At 50.5% G+C, this 21,093-nt stretch overlaps 1 protein-coding gene across 1 annotated transcript in view; it reads right to left on the bottom strand.

Moving 5' to 3' along the window:
- Nucleotides 1-21,093, bottom strand: part of ABCC12 (ATP binding cassette subfamily C member 12) — a 72,855-nt gene that overhangs the window by 21,802 nt on the left and 29,960 nt on the right. Inside the window, exons 11-20 of the mRNA XM_063654369.1 lie at nucleotides 19,315-19,386; nucleotides 16,825-16,949; nucleotides 12,368-12,440; nucleotides 10,549-10,752; nucleotides 6,888-7,022; nucleotides 6,699-6,774; nucleotides 6,548-6,619; nucleotides 3,560-3,649; nucleotides 2,461-2,564; nucleotides 280-477 (exon numbers count right to left, since the gene is read on the bottom strand). Coding sequence (XP_063510439.1) covers nucleotides 280-477; nucleotides 2,461-2,564; nucleotides 3,560-3,649; nucleotides 6,548-6,619; nucleotides 6,699-6,774; nucleotides 6,888-7,022; nucleotides 10,549-10,752; nucleotides 12,368-12,440; nucleotides 16,825-16,949; nucleotides 19,315-19,386 — 1,149 coding nt within the window. The remainder of the gene's footprint in view (nucleotides 1-279; nucleotides 478-2,460; nucleotides 2,565-3,559; nucleotides 3,650-6,547; nucleotides 6,620-6,698; nucleotides 6,775-6,887; nucleotides 7,023-10,548; nucleotides 10,753-12,367; nucleotides 12,441-16,824; nucleotides 16,950-19,314; nucleotides 19,387-21,093) is intronic.

Consider the following 21,093-nt stretch of genomic DNA (forward strand, 5'->3'; position numbering starts at 1 on the left):
CAGGAGGTGCTTTCTTGGCCTGCGCATCTCTGCCGAGGAGTGGCCTCCCCCGCCTCCATCCCCCAGCCCAGCCTCAAGGCTGATCCACCCGCACAGCTCCCTGGAATCTACCTTCAGTTGGTAATTAGCTATTTGGGAGACTCTTCCCAGACTAGACTGCAAGTTCTATGAGAGCTCTGGCTATCCCCAGAGCCCAGCACCATGCCTGGCACACAGCAGGTGCTCCGTATACCTTGTTGACTGAATAACTGGGTACACCTGCAATGCTTGTGGCCATACCTTATCAAACACCATGTCATGCAGAGAGGAGGATGCCATCAGTGTGGTCTTGGTGAAGACGAAGCCTTTGATGACGCCAAACACCAGCACGAACACCATGCTTGCAGCGTACACCCACTGGTACACATGCTGACCGATGTCTGCCAGCACCGCGCCGACCTCACACATGGTCCTGTTGCCCTGGGGCCCACAGGTCATCTTTGGAGAAAAACAAGAGAAGCACCAAGAATTGATAAATTCCTGCCAGGAGAACAGGAATTTTCCGGATAATCTTTCCAGAGAGAAGAAACTAAGAAGAAGCACATGAGTGTTTTGAATGAGTCAGGTGGGTACAATCTAGTCTGTTCCCTTCTGGGGACTCTGAGCTTTGTGGGGTTCCTCCTGCTGGCACTCATGACCCCAAGGGACACCTGACTTGTGAGCTCAGCACAGTGGGAAAAACAAAGCAGAGACACCAGATGGGCACTGGGCAGCCATCCCCAAAGCTCACTGCACCTCGGGAGACCAGAAGCAATGCTGGGCTGGGAAGATCAGAGAGGCAAATGGGGAATCAGAATTCCACCAGGCTGGAGGAGTAACCCTCAGGCAGACCAGACTGGACAGAGGATCAGGAACTGACCTCCAGCATGCTGAGCTGTGTGGCAGCAGCCACCAGGCCTTCGGGGCAACTCGGGGGGCTTCTCTGTATGACGGGCCAGCTCCACAGTCCCTTCCCTTTCTTTTTCCCAAGGGGTAACTGAGAGGGTGCTGGGGTACTGCCCTGGGATCTTTGGTGGGGATGAGGGTGCCCAGTGAATTCAAGTGGCTCTCAGAGGATTCAAAGAATCTGTGGCTCCATCCTGCCCAGTGAAAACACACAATTTTGCCAGCACTTCTGGGGAGAGGGCATCTCCTTGCCCTGAGAAATTGGCAGTTTCATTTTTCTCTGGGCTGTGTGCTAAAAGTCAAGACTGCCCTTGGGGAGCAGACAAGCATCTTTCTTCTAAATGCCATTTTGCTGATTACAGTCATAGCGGAAATGTAAACCAGAGGTGGCTGATGGATGAACACCGTTAAAAGCAAAAGTATCTCTGGGGAGTTGAGGGATAGAAGGCCCAGCCTGAAGAGGAGACACTCCTGTGCCTTTGATTGTGCTGGGGCACCAGGGCCAAACACATGGTTCAACCACCATGGCTGCATGTCTGGGAGGGCAGGGGCAAACACACAGTGTCCAGGGCACCAGGGGCAAACACACAGTGTCTGGGGCACCAGGGGCAAACACGTGGTTCAGCCACCATGGCTGCGTGCTTAATCAGCCAACGGCAGTGGGACTCCTGGGGAAGCACCAAGCCTGTGAGGAGGCTGCACCCTGACCCTAAACCTTGCGCTCTCCATGGACAGGGCTCTTTGTGAGTGAGGGGGGATCTGGGAGAATCTGTCTATTCCAGAGATGGCTCTCTATTTCTGCACAGAGCAGGCCACACAGCAGCCTCTCCCCTGACCCTGTCTCCCCAGTGCCACCACCCTTTGTTTGTCATAGCAACAGAGCTGTACCAAATGTAATCTTGGAGGATGGGCCAGCGCCCCCACAGCATTCCCCAGGGCTCCAAGAAAGCTTTGAGACCATTGGCCAAAAGCTGGGAGAGCTCCCAGCAAGCTTGAGAGAGAGTCAACACATCAGTTCTTCCCAGGATTCCCTGCAGAGAAGGGTCCCCCATGGCTCTGTGGCATTTGCAAAGCCTGAATCTGATGCTTGCTCGTCCTGTTCATGCAGAGACAACGTTGGGGAGCAGAGACACGTGGGACCTTCTGGCACTGGGCAGTGTCTGTAACAAGACGCCAGTTTCTCTTTAGGAGGACACAAATCAGTGTTAGGCTTTCCTGGAGGAAACTTACAAGAGAGGCTGTGAAACTAACCCAATCTTGTACATGCCTGATTCCAGACAAGCTGGGGCACAGTCTTCTTTAGTCAACCCTTTAAAATCTGAAAGTGGTGTCTATACCCTGCTTGTCTTGAAAACTCAAAGGGGATTCCAGGGGTTTGGGTCCTGTGGTGTAAGTATCTGACTTCCACTTCTTGAAAAGGGCAGAGGGATGCATGTGGGCTCATGGCATGGTGGCAGGGGCAGTCAGATGCTCTGGCAACAGTGTTTTACTCCAAGACACAGACTCGGCATCTTCCAATGCCAAAGGGAAACTCACCCGTGAGCCCTTGTCCAACCAGAGACCCAGCCACCAGTTGCTGAAGGCAGAACTGCCAATCATCAGGAGGAAGAGGAACACAGTGAAGAGAGAAAGGAGGTACCCTGCAAGAGGAGGGGAGAGGCCCAAGGGGCTGCAGACATGAGCACGTGGCAGGGGCTGACCTTCCTCAGGACCCATCCCTGATGAGAAATTCAAAACCTGCAGGAAAATGACTCCCACACCTGGAAACCACCTGCTAGACTGATGTGGCACATCTGAGTGTTGGGGCCCTGAACCGTGGGGACATCTGTTCTACCTGGTTGGAAAATGGATCCAAACAGTGAACATATTGGAAAAACCACCAATGTGCACTTCCATAGTAGTGACTCAACATTCTTTTAAAAGAAGCCAAGGAAGGCCAGGCATGGTGGCTCACATCTGTAATCCCAGCACTTTGGGAAGCTGAGGCAGGCAGATCACCTGAGGTCAGGAGTTCAAGACTAGCCTGGCCAACATGGTGAAACCTCGTCTCTACTAAAAATACAAAAATTAGCCAGGCATGGTGGCAGGTGCCTGTAATCCCAGCTACTTGGGAGGCTGAGGCAGGAGAATCGCTTGAACCTGGGAGGCAGAGGTTAGAGGTTGCAGTCAGCCGAGATTGCACCATTGCACTCCAGCCTGGGTAACAGAGCAAGACTCCATTTCAAAAAAGAAAAAGAAACCAAGGAAAACCCAGTCTTGCTGGAGAGACACAGAATGAAACTACAGGCATGTTTTGCACACTGAGATGAGCATCTTGTATGGAAGGCTGGCAATGGACTGGCCACTGCTGTACAGAGCAACTGGAGTGCAAGGGTACGGTTCATGCTGCTGCTCACTCCACTCCAATAAAAGAGAGTCTGGCAGCTTTAATGGAGATAAAGAATGATTCCATTTAAAAGGCTGTATTATCAGATGTTAGTTTTTAGGAGGGGAAAAAATAAAAATATTGATAAATGGCCCTAGCATAGAGAGTAATTGTTAAAGAAATCATAATCATAAAACGTGAACCCAACAGTTTAAGACAGGATTTTTAAAATGCAAATTAAATCAAGAAACTCGTTGTTTTATACTGAACCTCCAGAAGCCTTAATGTACGTGTGATATGTTTTCCAGGTCACGGTTCCTTCCTGGGGGGATTCACTCTGGATGAGCTGGTGCTCAGGAACTGTGGAAACAAACACAAGTCCACAGCTCTCACCACTGGGGTGGGGGCCCAGCAAGGCAGGCACAGCCCCTCCGCGGACTCCACAGCCCAGCTAAGGGGGCTGTGACGCATCCTTCCACTCGTCCCATGCTCTCAAATGCACTTCCAACACACTTTTGCTCATTTTGTGCTACTTGGTCCTCAGTACAGCCCTGTGAAGCAAGCTTCTGGTCTCTCGAGAAATATTTATTAAGCACCTACTATATGGTCAGTCCTGGGGATGCAAGGGATGTCTTGGTCTATTTCTCCTAGAAGCAGCACCCAAGAAGAGACTATGAATATATGAGGTTTATTTGGGAGCTAAAGGGAGTAAGGCGTGTCACCAAGTTGGCGACCACTGTGGGCCACTGGGGCTTCATCCCATGTGAAAAATCTCAGAACCAGTGTAGGCACACACTCAGGGCTTTTCCACGTGATGAGAGGGATCTGGGATTTTTCTGTACAAATTCCTATTGGCCTTGGGATGAAGGCCGCTCCCTGGGTGTTAATTCCCGTACTTCCAGCTTAACATTAGCTGGCATCTCCTAGAAAGAGCCCCCAGGCAAAGGAATGCAGAGGTGGCATTTGGGAGGAGGCTGGGCATGCTGAAGTGGTAAAGGCACCCTTGTCATCTGCTACAGAGTAAGCAAGAAAGAGGCAGGTCCTGTGTTCTCAGAGCTCACGCCATACAGAAGAAAACCAGCGTATCCCCCTAGGTCAGCTGCTGCATGGACACCTGATTCCCTCGATGTCTGTCCCAGGTTCTTCCATTCCCCAGGGGGAAGGGAAAATGACTGTCAAGTTCTCATGGAAACAAGATTTTGGAGGAAAAGGGATGCTGGATAAAGCAGCTCCCAGCAGCCAGTACTGAATGCATGCCTCTTCCGCTCCTCCACAGAGAAACGCGAAAATGTCGACTCCAAAGCAGAATTATACACCATACTTGGCTTTTATAAACAGAGATAAATAGAATTAGAAGAGGGGGCACCCCACATACAGACTCTGTGCACTCTGGCCCAACAGAAAAGCTTTCACGCCTCAAAGGCACCTTGCTGAATAGAGCCACCATTATACTCGCGCCTGGGAACCTGGAGCTCCTTTGAAAATGTTCAGCCTGACTTCAGCCCATTGTGTCTCCCTCTGAAACTGCAAAATGAGGGAGACGCCTCAGCGCGTGGGCAGAGCCGAATGAACAGCATCCGGGAGCACAGAAGGGACTGGTCACATTCCCTCGCAACCCGCAGGCCGGGGCAGGAGTGCTGCCGATGCTCTGTTTGCCTTGGCTGTGCCTTAGAAGATGCTGTGATGCCAGGCAGGTGAGCAGTGTTGTCTTCAACCTGTTCATGAGTCTTCCCTTCCTCCAGCTTTCACCGCCCTTGACAGCCCCATTGTTTATCCTTGAGGACTAGGTCTCTCTCCAGCATGAAATTTCACAATTACACTTTCCTCTCCAGAGAGGGGTGAGTGATGAGGAAGTGAGAAGCAGAGATTACTCTCTCCACGGGACCCCAAATCCCGGGCAGCCTGGAGGTTTCTCCAAAAAGCACAGAAGAGATATCTGGGTACTTCAGCCCTGGAATCCTCTGGAACTGTAAAACTATGTTGCCTTTCCAAATGTGCATGCATTTGTCACAAGCACCATTGAGGATGCCAGATCTCATCGATTCGAAGGCTCACTTTTTTCCCCCACACTGTAACATCTCTGGAATCTGGATGTGCCTTCCATTTGCTAGTATGTCATATCGTTTAGTTAGCAGAGATTTTTTTTTTCTTTCCAAGTGGTAGGTAAAATGGTGGTAGCCTTTAAAAATGGATGGCATCTTAAATTTGATGAAATGTGCTAAGTTTTTTTTTGGCTATGCATTATTGAGGAACAGAACTCTAACTTTGAAAGCCACCTTGCTGTGTGTACTTTGAGGACTATTGACCCCAGTCCTCTCTGTGTCCAGCATGGGGCAAGGGGCAGAGTAGGTGCTCTAGGGATGTGCAGTGAATGAAGGCAGGGTGTCTACGGAGGAGAAGAGGTGGCCTGACCAGGTGGCCCCCACCAGACTCATCTTCCACATCTTGTCTCCCCACCTCCCTGGAATCTCCTCCCACCCTCAACCTCAAGCCCTCTACCCTCTCCCACTTTCTCACCACAGTGTCCCCAGCAAACTCCTATACAACCTTGAAGGACCAGTCCAAAGGCCACCCCCTCTGTGAAGGCCTCCCTGACGTGTTTGTTTCTCTCACCCAAATTCCCCATTACTCTTACTGGTTTCCTATAGTTACCCATCTGCCTGAGTCCCCTCCAGACCACAGGATCCTGAGAACACAGGCATCTCTTCTTGCTCTCCTCAGCCCAGTTTAGTACTAGGCACACAGTCAATGCTTAACCTTTATTTGTTGAAAGAATGAATAACCTTATCCCACCTCAATCCCCACTGCTTCATAATCCATTCTCAATGCTCCCTATAAAGAGTGGGAAGCTCCGTGTCTGCCTTTGCCTCTAACGAATCCCCGTGCATTACTTGGATCTCTCCAGCTCATAATAACTATTGAGCATCACCGTGTGTCAGGCAGTGTGCAAATCACTTTATGTTCATTTTCTCATTTAATCTTTACAAGAAATTGTGGTTGGTACTACTTCCTCATTTTATAGATTAGGAAGCTAAGGTTCAGAGTGGCCAAGTATCTTGCTCAAGGTCACAAAACTAGTAAGTGGTGGAGCCAAAATTTGGACTTAGGCAGTGGAACCCCAAGGCACACAGTACCCTAGACCATCCAATTCTGGCTGCCCAAAATGACATGCACAGTGTCTACACTGTCTGTATCCCAAACAGTAGATGCCCAATACATCCTTAAGTGTATGTGACCGAGGGGATGAGTGGTAAATACCTTTTGTGTCTACAAATTCTGAGCCTGTTTCAGATTCTTTTCCTTCATCTTTCTCATTTCCTGGAGCCAAAACTAGGGTGAGAAATAAAGAAAGATCTGTGTCCATTCAAGCCAAGGACAATAACAGGGATGGGATTCTAACCGCTTATACCAGCATCTTCCTCTCTCTCAGCAGGGCTCTCCTTGAAGGCTTCCACCATTGCTGCATTGTAAAGGTGTTCAGGATCCTGGAGACAAAATGAAATTCCTTCTGAACGCTAAGTGACAGGACCTCTCCCAGGCACGAAATCCTGAGGGATTCCTCCCCAATTGCTCCCACACCTGCCCAGGTGTAAGTTACCTTGAACTGCAATCCTCGCAGGTTGTGAATCAGTTTTGCATAGCGCCCTCTCTCCTCCATTAACTCCTTGTGGGTTCCCTTTTCACAAATCTCTCCATCTTCTAATAAAATGACTTCATCACAAGACTCTAAGAACTGCAGAGGTAAGTGATCGACAATGAACTTCTGCCTGGAAAGGAGAGCCCATGCCAAACTCCTCTCTAACCTTAGTTACCACTGTTGACTTTAGGAGCCAGATCATTCTTTGAGGGGGCTGTCCTGTGCATTGTAGGATATTTACCAACCTCCCTGGCCTCTACCCCACTAGATGTCGGTAGCGCCCCCTCCTGGAGGTGTGACAAGCAATGATGTCTCCAGACATTGCCAAGTGCCTCCTGGGGGCAGATTGGCCCCCAGCACAGAACCATTCATCTAGTACCCACAGGTCTCATGAGTCCAAAAAAAAGCCAGCCTTTGGCTCTCACAGTGAAGCACACTGAATCTTCCTTTGCTACTGCTCCTTAAATGAGCTGCCTTCCTAAGAAATCTGATCATGGCCGGGCGCAGTGGCTCACACCTGTAGTCCCGGCACTTTGGGAGGCTGAAGCAGGTGGATCACCTAAGGTCAGGAGTTCGAGACCCACCTGGCCAACATGGTGAAACCCCATCTCTACTAAAAATACAAAAATTAGCTGGGTGTGGTGGCATGCACCTATAATCCAGCTACTCAGGAGGTTGAGACAGGAGAATCACCTGAACCCAGGAGGTGGAGGTTGCAGTGAGCCAAGAAGGTGCCACTGCACTCCAGCCTGGGTGACAGAGCAAGAGTCTGTCTCAAAAAAATTAAATAAATAAATAAATGAATCAAAATCTGATCATGGAGATTTGGAAAATAAAACTGACAGTCACAGCAGCCAGGACTTGGTAGGGAAGGGAAATATGATCTTCACGAAGGTCCTCCTCTGTTCTAACATTACAAGCCTCCCTCATCATCCCCATTTAGCCCAGGAGAAGCAGACCATGGTGTGGTCCCCAGGCAAGAGGCCACAGTCCCTGGCCTGAGGAATTTATGCCAGCTCTATCTATGAGATAAAAACACAGCTATATTTAATGCTGGCATCCCACATTTTGCCCAAAGCACTTCTGGTTTTTTTTTAATTTGAATTCCCTTCATTTCCATATCATTCCTGAGATCAAAGAGTTCTGCTAAGAGGGTTTTCCTTTCATTTTGGAATGAGACACAGAGCTCTCCCCCTAGGATCAAGGAAGACCCCTCCTAGAGGTGGGCAAGATGCTGAGACTAAAGATGGTTTGACCAAAAGAAGCCTTTGCAGTATGGGCCAGAGGTCTTCCCTATTACTGCGCCGTTCATCCAAGGTCAAATCAACCTCCGCTGCTCTTGATTACAAGCCTGAAAGAAGTAGCTGTGTTCAGTCATTGTACACTTGATTGGGCAAGTTGGGAGGGTGCCCAAAGGCTGAATGATAACAGTTCTAACAGCTTGGACAGCTCCAGCCCTCATGCCTCCCTCCCACTAACTGCCCAGCTCCCTGTCTTATCAGCTGATTTTTCAGATGGGGAAACTGAGACACCATAAGCCTGTTCCAGTCCCATAGCTTTTTCTGCCTGTGCCACAGCACACACTCCAGCTCCAGGAGCTCGCAGGGAAGCCCCCTCTGGCCAGCAAGCCCCCAATTCACTCCAGAGATATGAGGCAGATTTGAGCAGCTTTGTTCTGCAAGCCATCACCGAATCTGCCCCTGGGTTGGACTTCAGTGGTTTCCTTAGAAGAGCGATCATCCACCCCAACCACTAAGATGCTTGCCTGTGGGCCTGAGAGTAAAAGCAGAGGGGATAGGCTCTGGAAAAGCCCCGGGCCCCAGTTCTGGGGCTCTAAGTTCCATCCTCCCTGACAAGGCACAGCAGGACCAAGATCTTGTGCCACCTGGTGGCTACCTGCCTCTTCCAACTTGCAAAAAGTTAGATAAAATGACAGGGGAAGGTGGAATCTGAGGAGATGGGCCTGGTGTGAAGATGGCTCCTGTCTGAGGTCATACTGCAGCTCAGTCAGTTTCAAAGACTGAACCAGGACCAAGGTTATGATTCCCCTCATGAGGACTCCTGGAGGGACAGCCGTGACCCACATCTGTCAGGGACAAAGCGTCCCCCTCCAGATCCCCAGAGCCCTCGGAGGACAGCCCTCCCTGCTGCAGGGTGTCTCCAGGGATATTCCAGGTGCAGAGCTAGGGCTGCCAGGTTTAGCATCCAGACTGGGCCAGAGCCCATTCTCAGTCACCTCATGAGGGTCTTGAAGAAATCCAACCTTGTCCTCCATCCTAACTCAGAGAAGAACTAGGCCAGAAGAAGAACTAGGAGCTCTTGTCCACACCAGCCCAGCATGATGCTTCCTGGAGGTGCTCAGGCCCACTCAGAGGAAATCCAGACAATCCCCATGCGCAAAATTCGGATGCCTGGAGCTTATTCCGGGACCAGAACTCTAGCCCTGGGCAAAGGTGGGCTCAGGCTAGGGGCAGCATCACAGCAATGGGAAAGCCTGGTTTTACGGGGTCTTCGAGGAACCCCCTCTTGATAGGCTGGTCCTCCTGGCCACTACTGGAAGGTCCTAAAATGCTGGCTGCAGCATCCTGTAGCCATGGCAACTTTATTTGCTGCTATTGCCCCTCCCTCTCCACTCCAGCTTGACTTACCTTTGCAAAGACCTGCTTCCTGCCCCCAGACCAGGCCCTTATATAACATGTTCTCTGCAGGTAGCAGGAGAGTAAAGAAGACGGGACTCTTGCTCTCCTGCCCCAATAGGCCTTTCAACATAAGTCAATCCCAAGGAATCTCTCATCGGGCAAGGAGACACCCACGTGCACGCATGAACACACACGTGCACACACATACACTGCCCCCCCTTCCCCCACACATCTCTGGGGATTCCCTACAAAGAAGAGAGAGGGAGATTGTCTGGAAGCAGGGAAACCTGGCCTGGGAAGAGGAGGTTCTTGGATTCCCATCAGGCATTCAGGACGCCTTATGTGGGACCAATGCAGTGAGGACTGTTCCCACTCTGCCAAATTCTTAAATTCACTGAGGTCAAGCCCAGTCACTTTTTCAGTGAGATTCATGCTCCTTAGCCTGAGACAGTGGCCCTGAGCAGAGAGAGCTTCCCCAAAGCCTCAGCCTTAGTCCCAAAGTCCTGGCTTCAAGCCCCTTTCCCCTGGGGTATGATGCCTGGGGCATCTGGGTCCCTCATCCAAGAGGTCTACCACCCCCTGACACCCCCAGTCAAGGTATCCCTGGCCTCAGGCTTGCCCAGAATTGCTGGAGTAAGGGTGGGGCCGTCGTTGTTTTCCCTGGCTCCCCATCTTACCAGGCACCCAGAACTGGGGGAAGGGTGCCCCAGTCCACCCACAGGCAGGACTCAATTGCTTCTAGAGAATCTACCCTCTGGTGCAGGAAAAGTCTTGGCCCCACAGAGGCCATGCACAGAGTGGAACAGGTGGGCCTCCTGGGAGCCAGGAAGGCTGGGGAATCATGAGTGTCTCTTGCATCCCTGGCTCCCTCCCCACGTTCCCAGCTGAAGACAGGCAGATATAGGCAGAAGAGGAGGCTCTGTGAGCATCAGACGCCAGCCACACCCATCCCGTGACCTCCTGGATCCTGCATGTCCCATCACCTGTAGCTGGTGGGTCACCAGGATGACCGTCTTTCCCCTGAGCGTCTTCTTAATGCACTCCTCAAAGATGTGCTTCCCCACGTGGGCATCCACGGCTGACAGGGGGTCATCCAGCAGGTAGAGCTGACGGTCGGAGTAGACGGCACGGGCCAGGCTAATCCTCTGCCTCTGCCCCCCGGAGAGGTTGAGGCCCCGCTCCCCAATCTGTGGACAGGGACAACATTGTCGGCCCACCCTGAAGTTCTTGGGCAATGGAAACTTCCTGGAGCTTCTCCGGGAAAGACGTACACACTGATCCTCGCCACATCCAAGTTCCTCCGCCCCTTACAGGGCCCCCAGTCACAGGAGACTCTGTGGTAAGTGGAAGTGCTCCACTTGTCTACCTCTCCAGGAAGCCCGGTGGGCAGCAGCAACGAGGGCAAAGCTCTTTCCCATGAGGAGTGAGGGGTGCCCATCTCACAAGACCCCAGCCCAACGCAGATCCCACAGGGAGGGGCTACATCATTATTATCACCAAAGGGAATTGTGTGAGCAGAGAGCTGGGGAGAATGCAGCAGTGAACCAGAGGGAAACGTGGCTGGGTGCAGATGGAAAAGGGAGTTCCCTATTTTGTTTACTTGTAGAGCAACTATCCCATCCCTAGGCAACTCTAAGCACTGTGGAGAGATAAGCCTTGACTTCCTGGTTCATCATCACCACCCTAAGGCCTGGCACCACGCTGGGCACAGAATAGGTGCTCCGTAAATATTTATGGAAAGGATGATTGCTTACTGTAGGTGATTCTATCCAATGGAACCCAAAGTGAACCCCACGTGTTCAGCCAGACGTTGAGCTAGGCACGGGGCGGGACACACAAGCTGGACAAGAGAAGTCCTCTCTCCCTGGGGAGCTCCACAGTGGGCAGGTTAGTTATGTACATAATAGCAGCAGCAAGCAGAATTTCACAAGCGCCTGCTGAAGAGCATCAATAGAGTACTTTGTGGCAAATTATTCAGGTGGTGGGACTTGGGAAAGCCTTCCTTGAGGAGGTAGATTTTGGGTTGAAACTCAAAGGATAGTGATGTCACAGGAGCAGAGACTTAGAGGCTAGGAGGTGAGTGGACACTTTGGCAGGCAGGTAGGAGCACGGCCTGGAAGGGTGAACCAGGGCTGCAGTGTGGGAGGTCTCAGATGCAGGCCAGGAAGGCTTCACGGCCACTTCCTTGGGGAGGCAGACTGAGAGCACCAGTAGAGAAAGACACCCCAAACTGCCTTTCCTCAGAAAGCTTTAGTCTTCTGATCTCCTCTGGGGCTCCTGGGCAAGGTGAGGAAGATTGTGCAGAGGACACAAGAAGGGTGGGGACCCGAGATGGCAAGGTGACTCCCCTGGGTCTCTTGGGGTGGCAGGCTCAGCCCAGGATGGAGCTAGCACTTTGGACAAACACCCCAGGGGGCAATGTTTAGAGGTGACCCCCATACTCCTGGCCTGGGCAGAGCCAGTGAGGCAAGAAGGGGCCCTGGTTTGCAGGACAGAGCCAGCCCTCGGGATGAGGAAGCAGTTTTCACCAGAAACCCTTCCTGAGACGACAGGCAGATTGGGAGTAGCCCCAAGAAGTGACTACACTGTGCCAAACACCAGTAAGCTTGGTGCCACGTCCACTGTGACATCCAGCAAGTATACATCCAGAGGGAGAATTCAGAACGGGTGGAAACTGAGCTTTGCCCACACGTCGTTGGGGCATCTGGATGTGGAACAGGGGATTGCTGGCCTCAGGCCTTTGGACCTGAGCAAATGTACTGTGTGCAGCTACAGTGGGCTTGCGCTCCCAGCCCTGCTCACCTCAGTCAGGTCTCCATAGGGGAGGTTGCTCAGGTCCTTCTGGAGGCCACAGACGCGGACTGTGTGCTGATACCTGTTGGTGCAAAGCTCAGAAGTAGCTGGATGAGAAAGACCCCAAACACTGCTGCCCTGGGCTGCTTCCACAGGCGCTGCTGATGCCGCTGGGGCAAGGCCAGGGGTGGCGGGTGCTACATCCAAGGCTCCCTGGCCAGTCGCTCTGCCTTCAATGACCCAAGGGTAGCGTCCCATTGACCACTGGCCCCTCCCCTGACCTGATGCAGAGTTGATTCAGGAATGGCCCCTCCGCTGGCAGGGTTCTCGCCATGCAGGGAAGAAGACAACGCTGAACAGGAAAGCCCTGCAGGAAACACTGAGGGCGCCACCTGCTGGACGCTCGTGGGAGTCAGAAGAGGGGTCACCCTTGGGGGCTGCAGTCACTGGGGATGGCCTCCTGGGAGGCACAGGGCTGAAGCAGGACCGTGGGTGGAAGAGAGGGTGTGTGTGAAGGAGGCTAACAGCAGTGGGCTGGGTAATCACCAATGACGACCTTGACATGTGCCCAGCCCCTCCACAAAGTTACTCCATCCACCCCTCACTGCTACTAGGTTGGAGAGAATGGAGTTTTCTCCCGCGCAACAACTCGGGATACTGAGCCGAAGGGAATGGCACCTGAGGTAAGGGGGCAGAATGGGAGAGAGAGTGGGACTCCTGCTCTTTGGGCCTCTTGGCCTCTCCATTGTGTCCCCTCAGTGTCACCCTCTGCCTAGCCCTGCAGCCCAGGCTTTGGGGAGTTTGACAGCCAAGGCCCTAGCCAGCTCCGCAGCAGCCAAGCCGCCAGGACTAGCACCCTATCCTGCAAAAAGCAGCAAAGCTGTGAGGTCAGCCCCACAGCAGTCCCCAGGGGCATGATCCCGCTCTGCCCCAGGGGAGGCCTTTGGGGACTTCTGGCACCAAGGAACCTAGGAACGTCCGTGGTCACTGGGATGTCGTCCCCATGTTATGACAGATGCCCACACTCTCCTCCCTCGGTTTTCTCTGCAACTCAACCTCACTCATACAGCCCCCACCACAAGCAGAACCTTCCCCAGGCATCACAGAGCCCCCGCACAGCCGCCTTGGGGACCCAACTCCTGCTCAGGATGCCTGCAGTGCCTGGCTCAGGTTTGTGCTCCCTCCCAGCAGCTGCTGAGCAGCACCACTGGGCCTTTAGGTTTCTGTCCTTCTCAGCAGGTTGCCTGCCTCCACAACGGCTGATTGGTTGGTTGGTGACAGATTGATTGATTGATATCATTGGCATTATCGTCATCAGGACCCTTTTTCCTTCAGTGAGTTACAATGGGCAGGCCTCACAACTCAGACATCGAAAGACAGACCTTCCCAATAAAGAGGCAAGATAGAGAGCAGGCAGGCATGAGCAGCTGCCCTTCCTGTTGCACACAGGCCCCAAAACGGAACCTGGGCACGGCCCGAGCATCATGCCCACACACAAACTTTGGGGTTGGCGTACATAGCAGTTATGATGAGGGGCCTTGGAATCAGAGAATGGGTTTGAATCCAGTTGGGTGACCTTGGACAAGTGACTGTACCTCCCTGATCCTCACTCTCTGCTCTATAAAATTGTGCAAACAACTAATTCTCATTGGGTTGTTGTGAGAATGGAGCAGAAAAACATGTGAAGCCATTAGCACAGTGTCTGCTGCATGGCAAATTCTCCATTAGTGGGGGCTATAATTGCTATTACTACATTTGCCAATCTGCAACTACAAGACTCAGACCGCGCAGCATATCTTCCTCCCCTCAACACCTCCCACCTTCAATTTCCTCCCACCCTCCTGCTTCCTATGGCCCTGAGAGCCACAGTTTCTGCCCTAGGAGCAAAATCTCTGCTAAACATGCCACATATGAAGGATGCTAGATCCATCTTTCAAAGCCCAATTCAAGTGCCATCTTCTCTTCCCTGATCCACCATCCTCTCGTGATTTCTGCTGCCTTGGAATAATCTGAGCACGGTCTCCTGCCACCTGGCTCATTCCTCCCTGGTGCACTGTCATTTCTGTGCGTTTCTTATAGCCCATTCCAGGCTTGAGCATCTTAAGGGCAAAGATATACCTGAGCCATCTCTGTCCCCATGTGCCCGGCATGCTGCAGGCATTTGGCACATATTTGCCCTCTGAACGTCATTTTGATGAATAAGGCAACCCTCTGTCCAGTCCGCATCCACAGACAAAGAAGGCGTTCCAGGTGGGTGGCACAGGCCAAGAGATGCTGAGCAGAGTAATTTGGCTGTACTGAGCACTGGCTCCTGCACTGATCACCTTCCTGCCACACCTGAGCCTCCTGGCCACAGGATGGCATGGCCAGGGAAGAGGAGGTGAACTGACAAGCCTCTTGATGAGAACATACATGCTGCCATACCAGCCAGCAGGGACAGAGTTGGTGGGTAAGATGAGAAAGGCCAAACTACCACTGGAGAGCTGACAGCCAGATTCCTAAAACCAACTCCAATTCTCTTAATTAAGCATTGTGATGCCTGGGAAGGTTTCTGAGTGACCCAGCTGTCAGGCACCTCCAGCTCCAGAAAACTGATGTTGATCTGGAGCTCAAGGTCTAAGTCCAAGGCTCAACTCTGACATTTAATAGCATTTAATACCTTGGGAGTGTCAACTCGCCTGTCTAGGCCCTTTTCTTTATCTGTAAAATGGGGATATAATTTTATATCCCTAAATGGGTGGTTATGGGACTCAAATGAGAGAATGTACATGGCAATACACCAAGCTAAGCAAAGAACCATAGGAAGCCATTACTTTCCAGAGCTTAAAGATGATGGTCCAATCAATGGTGAATTGGATAAAGAAAATGTGGTACACGTACACCATGGAATACTATGCAGCCATAAAAAAGAACAAAATCATGTAGCAACATTAGGCAGCTGGACTTCACTATCTTAAGTAAATTCACACAGAAACAGAAAACCAAATATCACATGTTCTCATTTACACATGGGAGCTAAACCTTGGGTATGCACAGACACAAAGATGGCAACAAGAGGCAGTGGGGATTCCAAAAGGATGGAGGATGAGAGGGCGCACCGATGAACAGCTTCCTATTGGGTACTATGTCCACTTAGAGAGTGAACAGGATCAGTAGAAACCCAAACCTCAGCATCACACTATATACCCCTGTAACAAAACTGTACCCCCTGAATCTAATGTTAAAATTAAAATTTAGAAAACTCAAACATTTCAGAAGTAGGGAGAGAATAAATATAGAAATGTCCAAGGTGATCACGGTATTAATGAGTTTTTTTTTTTTTTTTTGAGACAGTCTCGCTCTGTTGTCCAGGCTGGAGTGCAGTGGTGTGATCTCGGCTCACTGCAACCTCCACCTCCTGGGTTCAAGCAATTCTCCTGCCTCAGCCTCCTGAGTAGCTGGGATTACAGGTGCCCACCACCACGCCCAGCTAATTTTTGTATATTTAGTAGAGACAGGGTTTCACCATGTTGGTCAGGCTGGTCTCGAACCCCTGACCTCATGATCCACCTGCCTCGGCCTCCCAAAGTTCTGGGATTACAGGCGTGAGCCACTGCACCCAGCTAATGGGTTATTAAATGTTCTTAGAGAAAATATTTCTCCTCAAATTGCTGTCTGTTCATTACATACTACAGTTATTACAAATACATACTCGCAATTTTCGTGTTGAAAACATTTACGATATACTCTTTCAGTACTTTTGAAATATATAATACATTAAAATTTATCATTGTCACCATTCTGTGCAATAGATCACTAACGCCTATTTCTCCCGTCTAATTGAAACTTTGTACCCTTTGGTCAACATCTATCCTTTCCCCACACTCCCCTCTCCCCCAGCGTCATATATCAAAACACAAAAGTGCACCCCATAGATAGATGTAATTATGTCCATTTAAAAAATAAAATGATATAAAAAAGATGATGGCTCAAAGTAAATCAAGTAATTATAAGTTGAGCTTTGTTTTTATTTAGTTAGATCATTCTGAGGACACTAACAGTGATAATATATCCTGATAGCTCTGATGTCAATTAATAATGTCAGGGCTGATTCATTACATACTTGCTCATGATTCCAAGCAGTTTTGGGTACTCAGCCTAAAGCAAAATTGCTGGATTCGTTTTTCTCTAGTCAGACCACATATGCCCTGTTGCAGAGAACCTCGGAACATATGCTCCTCTGCCCTGGGAATGAAGTGCCGATTCTATCCTCTTCCCAGTGTGCAGTCGCAGGTCTGCAGAAGTTGCCTCTCCTGAACGCTTGGCTCAGGAAGAGGAAAACCAGTGTCTGTGTGTATCTGATGAATGTTTAATCAGAATTCATTAAACTCAAAACCCACTTAGCAGTCATTACCAATAGCATCAGCATCTGTAGGAGAGTGTGTACTAAACACAAATGTGCCTCCTGCTTTAAAAGTTAATATTACCTTTGGTGATCATACTTTTCTCCAAAGAGTATGTTTTCTCTCACATTTCCATGAAAGATCCACGCCTGCTGTGAAACATAGGCCAAAGTTCCATTGACTGCCACCACCCCTTTCTGCAGCTGCATCTGGAACAACAAGACCAGAGAAGCTGCAGGAGCCAAGCCTTGAGGACTTTTCCTCGAATTCCCGTTGCACCCTGGCACCCACATATTCCACAAGCATTGGTTATGAAGGCGCAAGAGCGTTGACAGGACATCTTCTCCATGCACCAGAAAGCCCAACCATGCAGAGGCAGAATCTCAGAGTCAAACACCTGCACAGGGCCAGGCAGGGAATGTTTGAAAAGAGGCAGTGGTAAGCTCTGCTACAAACAGGAGAGCTTGGACTGCAGGGCTGCTCCCAGTGCACATGGCACCTGGGCCCAGCTACAACAGGATGTTCTCTGAACAGACTCTTCACAAGAGGCTCCCCTTCCTCCAGGTGCACTGGCTGGATCCAACCCTGCTCAGCCAGGCCCTGGGAGCAGGGCACTGCCTACACGGCTGTGGGTGTTGGCATTGGCACACCCCATCTTCAGGAAGCAGCCTTGACTCAGTTGCATCGTTGGTGCCATGCAAGGATGCAGGCCTGATGGAGCAGGATTTTCTAATTTGTCCAGAGGAGTCAAAGATCCAGTTTTATATGAAACCTTTGGACTTTTAAAGCATTCAGCAATCCAGTTAAAACTATGCATGGGCTCCAGTTTGTGACCCTGAGTACATATGTTCATTTAAGATGACCCCTAATCGTGGGCATCCAATAGACAATGGTAGACAGCAGGGATGCAACGTTCAAAGTTATCAACAGAAGGTACATGTGGGGCAGGCCACAGTGCTCAGAGCTGATGCTCATGGGGCAGTGGCAGTGGGTCCAGGGGCAAAGAAGGAGAGTCACTAAGGCGGCCGAAGGATGTGAAGCCACTTCACCTCAGGAGTTGTGCAACGGACAGAGAATTCAATTTGGAGAAGACACCATGATAATAACAATAATAATCGTAGTATTTTTAATGCATAGGGTATATTCTGTGCACTGAATTAAGTGCATGTTCAATGTTTATCACCATGACTGGCCTTGCAAATTATCCTATAGCCAACTATTGCTTACATGATCTCATTCAATCCTCACCACAACTCTCCTTAGTCCCATTTTTACAGACAAGCAAACCAAGTGGTTTCATGAGGCTCAGAGAGGTTACCTGCCGAAGGCTAAATAGTGAGCATGTGGCAGAAACAGCTGGGGAACCCAGGCTGTCCAGAGTGCCCCCCTGCCTCCCCAGTGATCACAGCCAGGGGCCTGATCCCACCACTGTCTCATGGGAGATTCAATGTTATCTCAAAATTTCCAAAGGACAGAAATTAAAAGGAGGCAAATTTCACTCCAATATACATCAAAACTCTCCAAAGAGGGAACTGGCTGTGACATGATGAGCTTCCCATCACTGGAGCTATCCGACCAGAAGTTGGGCCATCTCTTATGCAGTAGGATGCTATTAAGAGTATTCACATCATTATGTGGGGAATTGAGCTGAGTCACCTCTATGGCTCACGCTGACTCATCATGGAGGCACACACTCTCAGAGCGTGGGTGACCTCAGGAACTCATCCGATTCAGCCTCCACCTCTGCCTCCAGGCAGGGAAGGAGTTGTCATTCTTTCTATAGATGAGTCAACTGAGGCCAAAAGAAGTCACTTATATTAAAACTCATAAGACACATCCCCCCACCACCCTATTCTGGAGTCCCCACTTCTTCAGAAGTACCCCGACCTCTTCCTGAAAGAGGCAATCCCAGCTGCACAAACTTCCCTTTAGCAACAGCAGAGTGGGGAGAAAGAGGACTTAGCATTTTTTTTCCACAAAGCTTCTCATTCATGTGGGATGCGACTTAGAAACCGTGGCGACATAGAGGTTTGTGAAAACTACAAATGGCTTGGCCATTTTCCCTGGGGTCACCCAACTAGAAGGAGCAGAGAAGGGACAACGACCCAAGTCCCCTCCCTCTTCCTACCCAAGGTTTGCAGAGAAGCTGGGGGCACAAGCTGCTTTAGTTCAGGCATAGAATACATCTAGAGTCACCATGAGCACCAGACTCCAAAGTCCTTCCACACCAAGCTGCTTTGCTGGCATTTCTAAATCAGGGCAGCCCAACTCATGGGGATAACCATGGGTTTAAGGACCCATCTTTCCTTTGACCAAGATGGAGCTTTAGGCAAGGAGGCAATCGCCATTCGATAGATCTCCTCATTGGCAAACAAGAGTTTGTGAAAAACTCAGCCTCATCTGGCCCAGGGGCCTGGAGCTGCTGCATGCATTAACCTCCCAGAAATTATCATGAACCACATGCACAGTGTCCAGTGCAGCCGAGGCCATCTGCTGGGTCCATGCCTGACGGGAAGGGAGCCATTTCATTGTCATGTTAATGTCCATCTTCACAGCACTCATCATACAGCTTACCTGTCCTAGGAGAGCTGCAAGGAGGGAGCTCTTTCCACTTCCCACATTCCCGCATATTCCCAAGATCTTCCCCTGCCAGAGAAACAGAGATGGGACACAGTCACTCTCTCCCACTTCTTAGAGGGTCTGGCCCAAAGGTGCCGCTGCCAAACTATGCTGGTCAGGCCAGGCGGAGAACAAGGGGTCACTGCAGGCTCTGGGGCATGGCAGCTGCAGCCACACCACCCTGGCCCACATAAACACAGCCTGGGAGGATGCAGGAATGTAAGTCTTAATTAAGTGCCTTCCCTTGTTTGGCATAGCCAAGCACCCACAGGGCTTCTAGAAATCATGTAAGATCACTGGTGTGAAACAGCCTTGTGCTGGTCTGGGAGACACAGGCCTTGAACAGGAAGGCTATTCTATGCCCAGACTCCAGAAAAGCAAATCTAATGGGATGCAAAAGGCTGTACAACCCAGGGAGACTAGGGTAGCTTTTGAAGTATGGAGATCTAGGGGCTTTCAAAAATCTGGAATTACTGAGAAGTTACACTATTCTAATATTCTACAGCTCCAGATTTATTAATTCAACCAACAAATCATTATCAGAGCCTGCTAGGTGCCAAGCACTGTTCCAACCACCAGCAAGAACAGCAATGAACACAACAGGCAATGGCCTGAGTCTGCCCTCATAGAACTTACCTTGTAGTCAGGGGAAGATGGACAGGAAGCAAGACAAGTAAATGAAATGTGGGGCAGGCACATCTATGCTTGCCATGGAGAAAAATAAAGCAGGGAAGAGACAGGGAAGGGACAGGGAGTGGGCTGGAGGCTTCGGGGTACAAGGAAAGCCTTACTGGAAAGGTAGATGTCTTAGCTTGAGTTTTCCCAGAAACAGACCTTGAATCAAGGATTTGAATAAAAGTCACACTCACATTTGGAAGGTGCAGGAAATTCCAGTAGGGAAGAGGAGAAGTGATACAGGAAAGGGAAGGTGGCCCATAAAGGGCAGCCTATTGGGTTGGCTCCCTAACAGAATATCCTACACAGGAGGCAAATGGAACTCAACCCTGCAGGGAAACTGCAGGAAACTCTGGGGAACTGACTATAGCTTTGTCCCACCCAATGGCAGAGGAGGTGGGGTATTGATGCCCCAGCAGTCATTGTTTGAGGGCTGCTCTCTAGTCTGTGAAGGTCTTTATGGAGGTGTGCAGAGCCCTTGGGCACGGATGCGGATAAGGCAGTTGTAAGATGGCCAGGAAACACTTAGAGGTCCAGGGCACATGGGCAGGGACAGCATCTGCCACAGGTGACATTTGGGTAAGACGTGAAGGAGGTGAGGAAGGGTGTCATGGGGTATCTGGGGAGAATCATTGCAGGCAAACAGCCCATGTGGAGACTGACGTGGAAGCATGTCGACTCGTGTTCAAGCAGATATTGCAATACTGCACTTGGAGCATCTGAGAACATTCTTATGTAGGCCTGCTCCCTGCAATCCCTTAGGGCAAAGATGCCCAACATGGGGCCAAATATGGCTTTTTTCTCACCCCAAGCTAGACCAGAAAGGCCCATCCCCTGTCTGCCATTCTCAGCACATGAGAGTCCCTGCCTGTCATCAATAATTCCTTAAACAAGGTCTTTGCTGAATCCCAGGCACCTTGGGATAAAATAGTGATCCACACAGAGGTCTCCCTGCCTTTGTGGAGCCCACATGGATGTAAATTTGGTTGGCTGAGTGCAATTGAGCTCAGATTTCAGTTAAGTCCCACTGAGTGCCACCTACTTTGCCTTCTCACCACT

This window comes from Pongo pygmaeus, chromosome 18, assembly GCF_028885625.2.
Source record: "Pongo pygmaeus isolate AG05252 chromosome 18, NHGRI_mPonPyg2-v2.0_pri, whole genome shotgun sequence".
NCBI lineage: Eukaryota > Metazoa > Chordata > Mammalia > Primates > Hominidae > Pongo > Pongo pygmaeus.